Source organism: Gossypium arboreum, chromosome 8 (assembly GCF_025698485.1).
Source record: "Gossypium arboreum isolate Shixiya-1 chromosome 8, ASM2569848v2, whole genome shotgun sequence".
NCBI lineage: Eukaryota > Viridiplantae > Streptophyta > Magnoliopsida > Malvales > Malvaceae > Gossypium > Gossypium arboreum.
In genome coordinates, this window is record NC_069077.1 from 21029787 (window position 1) to 21041955 (window position 12169).

The following is a 12169-nucleotide window of genomic DNA, read 5'->3' on the forward strand; positions in this document are numbered from 1 at the left end:
TTATATTATAATTATAGAATAAAAGAAATAAAATAGAAAAAGAGAGAAACAAAGAAACAAAACAGAGAAAGAATAGAAAAAAAAAAGAAAGGAGGAAGAAAAGAAAGAGAATTAGGGATTTTAGGGCATAAACTCAGAGCATATTTGGTTGGAGGGCCTATGAATAGATTCCAGTTTAATTTGGCAGGCCCACCACTGAACATTAATTTAGTTGGTTGTAATGCTATTACAGCCCGAATCTATTTAGGGTGTATTACAGGAAAATGTTGAATAGCCATTCCCTTCCCTCACCACTGAATAGCCATTCATTTCGGTGCGAAGTAAAATTTTTTTCTCCCTCTTCAATTTTTTGCCCTCACCTCTACCTAGAGAATGAGGAAGCACTAGAATATCATCTTCTCCCTCGGTTCATGGGTAACTTTCTTTTTTTCTCATCTTTATGTTTCCCTCTTTCCCTTTGATTGCAGAAAAGACCTAGGTCAATCTATTCTTCGTTCTTTCTTTTTTTTCTTCACCTTTTAAGTCAATAAAACCCTTTGGTTGCAGAGTTGCAACCTTTTTTTTTTTCTTTCTCCTTCTTTTCTTTTTTTGGCTTTTTCACTACATTTCTGATTTCCCCTTTTTGAAATTTTTGGTAGTTAGAGTCATCAAAATGGAATCAAGAGATATCAAAATGGGGAAATCTAGGACTTCGAGCACAAAGTGGCGGTGGCAACGAACTTGCTGGTTATTTTAGGATTGGATGGTGGAACCACTTCTACTGTCTACATTTGTATGTCAATTATGCCTTTCTCTGATGCCCTTCCCGACCCTCTTCCTGTTCTCACCCATGCCATTGCTGGCTACTCCAATCATAACAGCGTCGACGGTAATTTCACTCATTCTCTCTGAATTTTTTCTATTTATTGTTATTTTTAAGCTTAGGGTTCTAATCTTTATTTTTCTTAGTTGGAAGTCAAAAACAATAAACTTTTTAAGCATTTAATAGAAATAGTTTCATATTCGAATAATCAAAGCAATGAGGATTAACATTTTGTGAAGAAAAAAAAAGGCAGTATTTTGCTTTTATTGGCAGCATGATTATGTGAAAATACTGAAGTTTCTCTTCATTAGAAACTTCTAAAGAACTAGTGAAAAAGAGGATTAGATAGTGCATGAAATGTTTGATATTTGATTGTGGTTACACGAATTATCATTCATTTGCTGGATAAGATAAAAGTAACACTTTACCATCTAGTTTTTGTTGTTTATTTTTTAATATGGTTAGAATGTGGCAGAAAGGAAGTGATGGGGAAGAACGTTAATGGCTTCCATGAAAGCTAATTTCATAATTTATGGAAACTCAAAGTTATAATATATAAAAGTTAATCAAACTATAACTCTTAAAATATGGTACCTGCAAAGCGAATTAGAATAATAATTAGATTTGAAAAATAATTTAAGCTATGATTATGAAATGGATTAAAACTAAATTATGGTTTTGTATGGTTCAGCTTTTAGGTTTACTTTTGGACACTAATTAGTTTTATTTCCCCCCTGAAAATAAAGAAAACTTAAATTCTATATATGTAAAGTGGATGTGGAATTGAACTATCTGTGTTTGTTTGATGAAGTTGCCGGTTTATGATTTTTTGATGAAGTTGCAGATTGATTAGAACCAAATTAGGTGTTTTTTTAAAGCTTTAATTGGATCAGATTTTGAGGGAGCTTGCTCCTTTCCACTCGTGCGCATGACCATTTGCACTTCCTGCTACTCATTTTTTAAATCTTGTTGAGATAGCTTTTCAGTTTTTGTTGTTTATTTCTTCTATTTTTGGCTCTAAAATAGACATACTGTTAGTTCATGCCATTTTTTTAGATGTCAATTTTTTGTACATTACAGATATTGTGGCCAGGGAAGCATTAGATTGAGTTATGGCAGATGCACTTTCAAAATCTGGTTCTAATCAATCTGCAGCATAAGTTTCATGTCTTCTTTTTACAATGGCATTTTAAGGATGCCTTTTTTTCTTATTCCTGGAATGCTTATAAGTTATGACTCTTTTTGTGTACTAGAATACTGTGAGAAATGTGTCAAGCCTGAGGATGTTGTAGGAGTAGAAGAAGTGAAGTCAAGTGACGAAAAACTGAGTGAAGATGAATATACTGCCTCGGATGATGAGGAAATCGCCAAAAAACAGATCTTTAGGCACATATTATGCCCTGCGTACTCGCTACGAAAATTGTCTTGTGTTGTACATGATGTTCAGCTCCAGGAAAATTCGAACACGACAGAACTGGGGAACATGTGGAAAAATTCCTACTTACCCCTTTTTGTCATTACTTTCTATGGATGTTTGTGTAAATTAATTCACTATCGTTCAATAATTCAAGTATTTATCCACTGCTGAGACTTTAAAAAGTAATTCTCCCATATCCTCCTACTCCTTATGTGCCTGCTTCAATTATACTACCGTTTATTATGCTTTGTTAGTGTTCATTTACACATTGATTGACCTAACTTTGGTGATAACTTGGTTGGCTGCCAATGGAATTTATATCTCCCATGTCTCCAACACTTTATGATGGAATCCATTTTGCATGGCTTTTGATTTGGTCTACAAATTTTTGGTTGGTTAGGGTAGTCTCATAGAGAAGTTAAAACATGGGTTTGTTTGGTGTATAAATGTTTGATATTTTTCATATATATAAAAATGAGAATAATTATTGCTTTTGGATCAATATTTGTAATTTTGGCAACTATGATCCCATGAGAATATGTTATGATTTTTATTAATTCATATTTTAATAAAATTATATTAAGAATGTTATTAAATTATATATTTTTATTTTTATTTAATTATACTTAGTAATAATTATATTAAAATATGATTAAATTATTTATTATTTTAATAATAATCTTAGTAAAATTTAATAACAATAATTTTGTACTTAAAATAAATTTATTAAGGGTACTTTAGTCATTTCAGCTTTTTTTCTTATGCTATTACAGCATCATTTCATTCAACCAAACATAAGAATACCATTACAGTTCTATTCCATTCCATTCAACCAAACAATTGAATTACTGATTACAGTTCTATTCCATTACAACTCTATTCCATTACAATTCTATTCCATTATAGCCCTATTCCGTTACAGCGAACCAAACATGCCTTCAAATTGGTAAGCCAATTTAGTCCATTTTCTTATAATTTTGATGTTTTAAGAATCCTAGAACAAAATACTAGATTTATGTTAAAATTTTAGAAATTAGTGGATTTTTAGATGTTGTTCATGTTGAATAAATTGAAGTATTAGGGTTAAATTGATAGAATTTCAAGTTAGAATAGAGAAAATGATTGAATTGTAAAATAAATTATAAGTTTTGAGTAATAGCACTACAGCAAAATAGGTTTTTAGCGACGTTTTTAGTGGTGTTTGGATAAAAAAACCCCTATAGATCGAGCATTAGCGGCGCTTTTTAAAAAAGCCTTTATGGGTTGACCATTAGTGACGTTTTTTGAAAAACGCAGCTATAGGTCAACTATTAGCGGCGCTTTTTAAAAAAAGCCGAAAAAAAGTAAGCTTAATGCCATCGTTTTATGTTGAGCTTTAGTAGCATTAGCGGTATTTTTTGAAAAACACCGCTATAGATTGAGCATTAGCGGCGCTTTTTAAAAAACGCCACTAAAGGTCGACCATTAGCGGCTTTTTAAAAAACGCCGCAAAAAAATTAAGCACAACTGGTTTATTTATATTAATTAAAATACAATTTATTTTTAATTGAATACTTAAATTTTTCAAAAAAAATGAAAGGTAGAAAAATTTGAAAGTAAAAACATAGAAAATTATTTGTTAAAAATGAAAAAATTAAAATACTATTATTTAAAATAATTTTAATTTTTTTGGGTATATTACTGATTGTTTTTAATTTATATATTAAATAATTTCTTATATAATCGTAAAAGAGATAATATTAATTTTAAAATGTTGAATTAATTATCATTATAGTTTAAGGTTTAGGGTTTAGGGTTTAGGGTATATGGTTTAGGGTTTAAGCTTTAGGAGTTACATTTTAAGGTTTATGGATTATGGATTTAGGGATTATGGTTTATGGTTTATGGTTTAAGGTTTAAGGGTTAATGGTTAAGGGTTAATAGTTTAGGGTTTATGATTTAAGGTTTATAGGGATAGGGATAGGGGTTTAGGTTTTATATTAATTAGTGTTTTTTAATTTATATATTAAATAATTTCTTATATAATTGTAAAAGAGATAACATTAATTTTAATATATTAAAATTATGATTATAGTTTAAATTATTTAAGAGATAATAGATAAACTTTATATATATTAAATGATTTAAGATTTAAGGTTTACTTGAGATTTGTTAAATGATGAAATTTTGTACAATCAATTAATGCTTTTATATTTAAAAATATTTAATCTAAACCATTTCATATATATTTAAATATTAGATTTAAAAAATTAATAAATAAATAAATAAAATAATGATTTATATGGATAGGTAACGATATAGTTAGGGTTTTGGGTGTAGGTTTATAGTCTAGGATTTAGGATTTATGGTCTAAGATTTGGGTTTTGGTGTTTGGGGTTTAAGGTTTAATTTTTAGTGTTTAGGGGTAAATATGGTGAACTATTTAACTTGTGTATTTTGAATTTTTTATAATATAAATCTAAATAAGATAAATATAAATTATTATTTTAAAAAAATATATCAAAATGGGTTAAATCCCAAAAGCAACATGAACAATGGTTTAGTGTGCAATCGTATACATGAACTTTAATTTGATCCAGTTCTTGTAAATTATTAATACAATTATTGATATAACATCATTTTATATTTATCTATTGCATACATAAATATTTATATTTATTCAATATAAAAATATATTGATGCATTTATTTTTTAAAATGTGTATGATTAAATCAAAATTAAAGTTTTAACTATACATTTAAACCACAATTAGAATTTCACGTCTACAATTATACATTAAACTGAAATTCATATATAATTCGAGATGTATCTCTATCAAAATTTAGGTGTATACATATAATTAAATGCCATTTATATAAAAATCTAAACAAGTAATGCGGACCATACTTAAAAGAATAATGCTTGTATTCTTTGTGTCATTTTGTATTTTTTAATTCATCTATTTCATTTTATTTCATTAAAGTTTCCTTTTGTATTTTATATGTTAATTTAAAAATTATAAAAATATTCAAAAATAATTTAAAATTTAAAAATAAAAATAAAAAATAAAAACTTAAAAACTTAATATTTTAGTCCATATTTCAGTTAAAAAGTTCAATATTCAAAATTAAAAAAATTCCAAAAAATGATAATCTCAGCACAAAAATATTGAAAGAAAAAATAGAAAAAAATGTTAAAAATGGAAAAAAATAAAATTGAGCAATGGTGACGTTTTTGGGCAAAACGCCACAAAAAGTTGAGCTATAGTGGTGTTTTTAGTAAAAATTTGAGCTATAGTGGCGTTTTTGGTGAAAAAGCCGCAATAGATCCCAGAATTAGCGGCGCTTTTTGAAAAACACCGCAAGAGGCCATTATTTTTTATACCAAAAAAGGGAAATCAAAATCTCGCTCGTTACTCCCTCTTCTTCTCATCTCTGTTGTGCGCCCTAAACCTCGCAAATAAAAGTTTGTACTTATTTCTTTTTCCCTTTTACTCTCAAAATTTGCCCCCAAATTTCTTATTTCCAACAACACCAAGATCACACTTCTTTTTCCTTTTTATTTCACTGCACTGAATTCACCCACCATAGCTACTCCTTTTCTCTCGATCTGTTAGGGTTTCTTTTAATTCTAGGCTTTCAAGGGAACATACAGTTTCCTTTTAATTTTACCGGTGATTTCTATGGCGACAGAAACGCTAGATGACAAGAAACCGGAGGAAGAGGAGGTGATAGATAAAGAAAACGAAGAAGGAAGTAAGGAGGTTTTGGAGAAACAAATGGAAGTTAAAAAGAAGAAGAACGAGGAAGAAGAAGAAGAAGAGGAGGAGGAAGAGAAGAGGGGGAGGAGAAAGAAGAAGAGAGTGAAGATGAAGGGACTAAAAAGGTCAAAGATAGTAGTAGAAAGGGGAGTTCTAGAAATCTGGTCAAGATTCGGCTGAGAAGAAAGAGCCAGTGACGCCTAGTAGTGATAGGCCTACAAGGGAAAAAAAAGTCGTAGAAAGGTATTCAGCTCCTTCTGTTGCATGGTCTTCCTCATCTAAAACTCAGTTAATTGAAAAGGTATGCTTTCTTTTCTGGGGTTAAGGATTTGGTTTCATTCAAGTCATTTTCTTTGTGTTATGATTGTTTTTTGAACTTTGATTTGCTTTTCAGAGTCATGGTACTCAGCTTAAAGATATTCCCAATGGTATACATCTCCTCTCTTGCTTATTTGTTTTTCCCCTTAAGGTTCTACTGTATGTTTTCTTTGAATTTCATGGGATTGGATTGATTGTGGTTCTATTTGTATTCAATTCTGGGTCATTTGAAGTAATGTACTTATTTTCTATTTGTTGGTGTTTTAAATGATATGAGTGTTGGTTATTAGTTATGCATTTAGATCCACTTTTTAGAAAGCAGAACAATTAGTCTCTATAAAACCTATCAATAAAGATGCGAGTAAAGACATCTGACCAATGCAAATTTGAGGTTAAACTATTTGGTATGCTGAGTCTGCCTTTCAATAAAGATGTTGAGTTTATACAAGATCTTAAGAGCGATAAAGATGTTGAGTCTGCCTTGAACGATATGAAAGATACTGTATACTGAGATCCAATGTGTTACAGATGAAATTAAACAAAATGTAGACTCAACCCTCCTAAAATTCATTTTACAAATCTTTAATTTTTTTTAAAACATGCTTTTTTGGTTTCATTTTGAAAGGGGATGTTCATGGATTAGACCATGAAAATTTTGAAGACACCAAATCTGTTCTACTTGTTGACTTGAGATGATTTCAATATGTTCTTTTACAGGGAAACTGGACCTGGGAACATGCAAAACTTAAAGATAGAATGGAGACTTTACAAAGAGACCTGAGGTACCCCCCAATTGCTTCAAATTTTAGATACATACAAGGCATGCATCTTTCTCTTTTAATAAAATAATTAATTATATTTCTAGGCATTACGAAGGAGAAGATATCCAGAATTTGAGTCTTAGAGAGCTTCAAAATTTGGAGCAACAACTTGATTCTGCCCTTAAACGCATAAGATCCAACAATGTTTAAATCACTCCAACAATATATATACTAAAACATTATTTTCCTTAGTGTAAAAGATTTTCATGATTTATATTTTAAATTGGTCTAATATTTTATCGTATTGATTAAAAATAGCATCTCAACCACATAAACAATTAGGGGTGAATTCAAAAATCTTTTAAATAGACCATTTTTCATTTTTGAAGAGTCAAGTCCCTGCTAGCCTTTAAATTTGCCCCTCTAGTTAAAATTTTTTAATATACTCAAAATTCGAATATCAAGTCTTACTTTTGTATGAGAAGTTATGCATGCATGCATATAATTTTGCTTATAATTCTGCAGCAACATAACTTGGTTGTTGATAATGTTTAACTCGCAGAATCAACTTATGGTTGAATCAATTTCTGAGCTTCAGAAAAAGGTATGCCATGGTTTCTTTTATAAATATCTAATTCCTGAGCTCATTTTAAAAATTCTACTAAACCAAAAATGTCAAAACCATATTTCATTGTATTATTTTAACATATATTGTGCTTTGATTTTTTCATTATTTCTTTTTAAAGAATCCGACACCTTATATTAAAAATATATCAGACATAATATAGGATATAATTCTCTAATAACTCTCCAAATATATGAAAAATCTCATATTCCTATCTAATACGAATCCAGTCTTATAGTAATATCCAAATCCAAGTAGCATATATATATGAAATTATGAACTTGAGCTTGCTTGATTTGTTCCATATACAAGACAAAGCACTGCAAGAACATAATACCAATAACAAGAAAGATTGATATAAAGCTTTATCACTCTTATCAATCACTTACCAACTCCTTGATCACCATGTTTGCCAAAGGTAAAGTCATTGATTATATACATAAATTCCTCAAAAGGTAAAAGAATACCAAAAATCTCAATATTCAGCTTGCTTTTTTCTTTTTCTTGTCATGAACAGACAAAAAATGTGATGAAGATGATTATATTCTCACCTACCAGGACAAAGAATGAGAATGGCTGATTGCAGGTGATATTCCACGGCAGTAAAAATATTTTTCCTTCCTTTTCTTGGTTCCTTACTCTAGTTTTCTTATTACAAGCAACCTTTGCAAATAATAGTAATCATGGAAGGAGTGCAAGAAAAAAACCATAAATTTATCCGGCATTTATAGACATTTGCAATCCTTTTACATTATCTTCTTATAAGAAAAAACTTTAATCATCTTAACATATTGGACCGAATTTTAAATACATACGCAAGTTAAGGTTAAAATTGAATTTATGAATACAGTGTCTAAATTTGGATGAATTAATGTTGGTTTTGCAGAAATTTTGTTAGGAGTGTGCATCGAATAGAGATAGTTAGGAACTGGGGTTGGACATTGGAGTTTGATGGGATTTGCAGTCTACTTTTATAAGAAAAATTTACTAGTTTGTACCAACTTTAGTACTTTGAATATCAATTGTTCCTTCCAATAAGTACGTAGTTTGTAAAAAAAGAAAAGAAAAGAAAAAAAACATGTAAAATGAATGAAGCAGTCGTAGATATTCTAAAAAAAATGTACTTTAACACTGTTAAGTGTTCTCTTGTTGCTTTTACTAGGTTAAGAAGCGAATGAAGAAGCCTATCTATGTCTACTATCAATTGGACAATTTCTACCAAAATCATCAGAGGTATATCTTTTTTACCTTCGTTATAAGTTTTGCACTCCATTATGTGCTCTATTGCATGCTGGCTGATCTTTAAAATGATGTTAAGGATATCCTTTTTTTCATTAGCAGACATCATGCAATATTTTAACTAATACTATTAGCATTTACCATATGCTTTTTACATGAATCCATATGACTTTTGGGTTTTATGGAAGTTTGTATCTCTTAAACTGGAATAACAACCATCAGTATGAGTTTCTATTAATGTCCTCTAGATATGAAATCAAATAGTGTTGAATTATATTGTAAAACCACTGAAAAATGTTTGTGTCCTCTTAATATCAAACTCTAGAGTCTAGAATCCAGGCACCTCGGTGTGGATAATAGATTGTAACTAGATTGTAACTAGATTTATCTGCCAAAGTGACGATGAATCTGATCATTTGGTTTTGCATCCTTTAGATATTGAAGGTGCGGCAGAGGATTCAATCTCTTCAAGCTGGAAAAGCCAAGACTTAGCACTTCTTCAAGTGGAATGTTATTTAATGTTGCATTCCATGGTCATTCATCTTAGTCAGAACTTGAATTTTGTGTTATGGAAACAGGGTTTTGTAGCTACCTTGTGTACTAGCTTCTTTAACCATAATGGTTAATTATTACGAGTTTTGTAGCTTCTTTTATAATTGGTCGAGTTAATATAGATTAGATGAGCTGTGAGGTAGATTGCTCATTTTTTAAATATAATATTTAAATTCTAAATTTAAATTCATTAATTTTATATTTAGTTTTAAAGTTAAAATTTTAATAGAAAATTTAATTTAATTAATATTTTATTTATCCTTAAAAGTACATAGTTTAAAGTTCAAATTTCAAAAATAAAACATAATATAATATTTTTCATAGAAATAAATATTATGTAATTAAAATATATTTTTTAAAGGTCATGTTCTTTAGCGGCGTTTGTGGGAAAAGCTCCGCTAAAGGTTTTTTCTATAGCGGCGTTTTTGAAAAAACGCCTCTAAAGGTCATATTCTTTAGTGGCGATTGTGAGAAAAGCGCCGCTAAAGGTCATGGTCTTTAGCAACATTTGCAGGAAAAGTGCCACTAAAGGTCATGTTCTATGGCAGCCTTTTTTTACATAAACGTCTCAAAACGTTAGCGGCGTTGCCTTTAGCAGCGTTTTTTGCGGCGCTCGCCGCAAATAGTTTTAGTAGCGCTTAGCTATAGACCCAAAAAAAGGCCACTAAAAACTTGTTTTACTGTAGTGTAGGGACTAAATTGATAATTTTCAAAATTTAGGGTTTTATGGTGAAATTATAAAGTTGAAATTAGTCTAAAGCTGAAATTGAATAAGATATGAAATTAGTTTTGGAAGAAATATAGTTAGTCTTAATTTAAGGACTAAATTAGAATTTATGCAAAAATTGAATATAAATTGAAATATTCAATTTGAAATTGTGTAAATTGATGATTTTAAATTGTTTAAATTTCCGTAGCTAACGTTGTGTCAGAGACCTCAGCTAAGAAGGGAAAAGACAAAAGTCAACGAGGATTAGCTCGGAAACTATGGCTTGTATTTCTATAATCCGAATCTAGTAATTGTTATTTGTTGTGATTTAATTAAATGTTATGTTAAGTATATAGGGTGAGTGTTATTATCTTGATATTGAAATGAAATTATAAGAATTTATGATTGGTGTGGATTTTGATTGAAATTGAATTGAGAAATTGAAATAAACCCTATTAACTGTATCGGGCTAAGTCAGATATTGTTGGCATGCCATAGGATTGGAAGAGTTCAGGGACCACTTCGACCACAAGTCGATGATACATTGGGTGTCAAGCATTACTTCGGATAAATTCGATAAGGTACTGGTTACCAACTTACTTCGGCATGGCCGATGAGACACTGAGTGTCAATCTATTACTTCAAATTATCCGATGAGGCACTGGGTGCCATACTGGTGTGTTTTGGTTGGATCCTTGTATCCGTTTTAGTCTGAGTCGCGTTAATAGGGGTAAATAAATATGTTGGCCGATTGATTGATATTTGATGATATTGAATATGGATTGGAGTGATCAATGAAATGAATTGTGTAATTGAAATGCATGAAATTGCATGAGTTATGAGCTCATGAAATAAACATGATTATTGATAAAAGATGTGTGAAACAAAGTAAGAAAAGCTATTTGAGATAGCTAGAATTGAGAAATGGTGGTTAGTGTATAAATTGATTTATTTGTTAACTAATGTTTTGTAAGATTAAATGTACATGTTTACTATGATATTATTTTAAAGTATTCGAATTATAGAAATACCACTAAGTTTATACTCAGCATACGGTTTGTTTTCTGTACGTAGATTAGGTTAAAGTCAGATCATAGAATCAGTATCCAAAGCCGATCCTGAACTCAAAGTGGTAAAGTATATTTCTTCTTAGTAATGGCATGTACCTAGGATGTTTAAGTTGTCATTTTGGGAAGTGAATGTAAATAATAATACAAGATGATATTAGTTGTTGATACATAGATATATGTGATATGTTAAGGCTTAATGTGGAATGTTTAAGTTGTTGCACAAGTGAATGAATGAATAGACAAAATTTGAGTTAAGTTGGTATAGTTTAGAAATTGGTTTGATTGATGATTATTTGGATTGTTTTGATAATATAAGTAAGGTATCTATGATGGTTCATTGATTAGGCACTTAGGGTGCCTATTTTGAAAAGTTTTAGAGGTATTTAATTGTGTTTTAGATTGGTTGAACAATTGGATTTTGAGTTGTTTGTTGTTCAAGATTTGCAGGGTTAGTAATATTGATGTAAAAAGCTCATTTTGAGTTCACATGGCCTGGCATACGGGCGTGTGACCAGACCGTGTGAGACACACGGCTATCACATGGGCATGCGGTTTGGCTATGTGTCCCCTGCAACTTAAAATTTTCAAAACAGAATGTTCAAGAATCCCCACATGGGCAGAGACACAGGCGTGTGTCTTAGCCGTGTGAGGTACACGGCCTAGCACCCGGGCGTGTGACTTGGCCGTGCGATGTAGTCAGAGAGTTACATGGGGTAGAACACAGCTTGAAGCACAGGCATGTCAGAGGGTTACACGGGTGTGTCCCTTGGTCACACGGGCGTGTGTGCCCTGCATCTAGGAAAATTTTGAAATTTCTTGAAAAATTTCTAAGGTAACCGAATTGGTCCCGATTTGTTTCTAACTTGTATTTTGGGCTTCAAGGGCTCAATAAAGGGAAAATATGATATAATTATGAAGTGTATGATAAATTATTTGT

The 12169-nt window shown here is 30.5% G+C and overlaps 1 protein-coding gene and 1 long non-coding RNA gene across 2 annotated transcripts; both read left to right on the top strand.

Moving 5' to 3' along the window:
* The first annotated feature begins 312 nt into the window (after positions 1–312).
* Positions 313–866, top strand: LOC128296532 (uncharacterized). The gene is made up of 2 exons (XR_008287150.1): positions 313–414; positions 639–866. It is a non-coding gene; the product is annotated as an uncharacterized LOC128296532 (long non-coding RNA).
* A 5014-nt stretch (positions 867–5880) lies between these two features.
* On the top strand, positions 5881–7247 carry LOC108468717 (DEK domain-containing chromatin-associated protein 2-like). Its single transcript, XM_017769585.1, has 5 exons — positions 5881–6060; positions 6143–6259; positions 6353–6427; positions 6994–7058; positions 7142–7247. The coding sequence occupies exons 1-5, from the start codon at positions 5881–5883 to the stop codon at positions 7245–7247; spliced, it is 543 nt and encodes a 180-aa protein (XP_017625074.1).
* The last annotated feature ends 4922 nt before the right edge of the window (positions 7248–12169 follow it).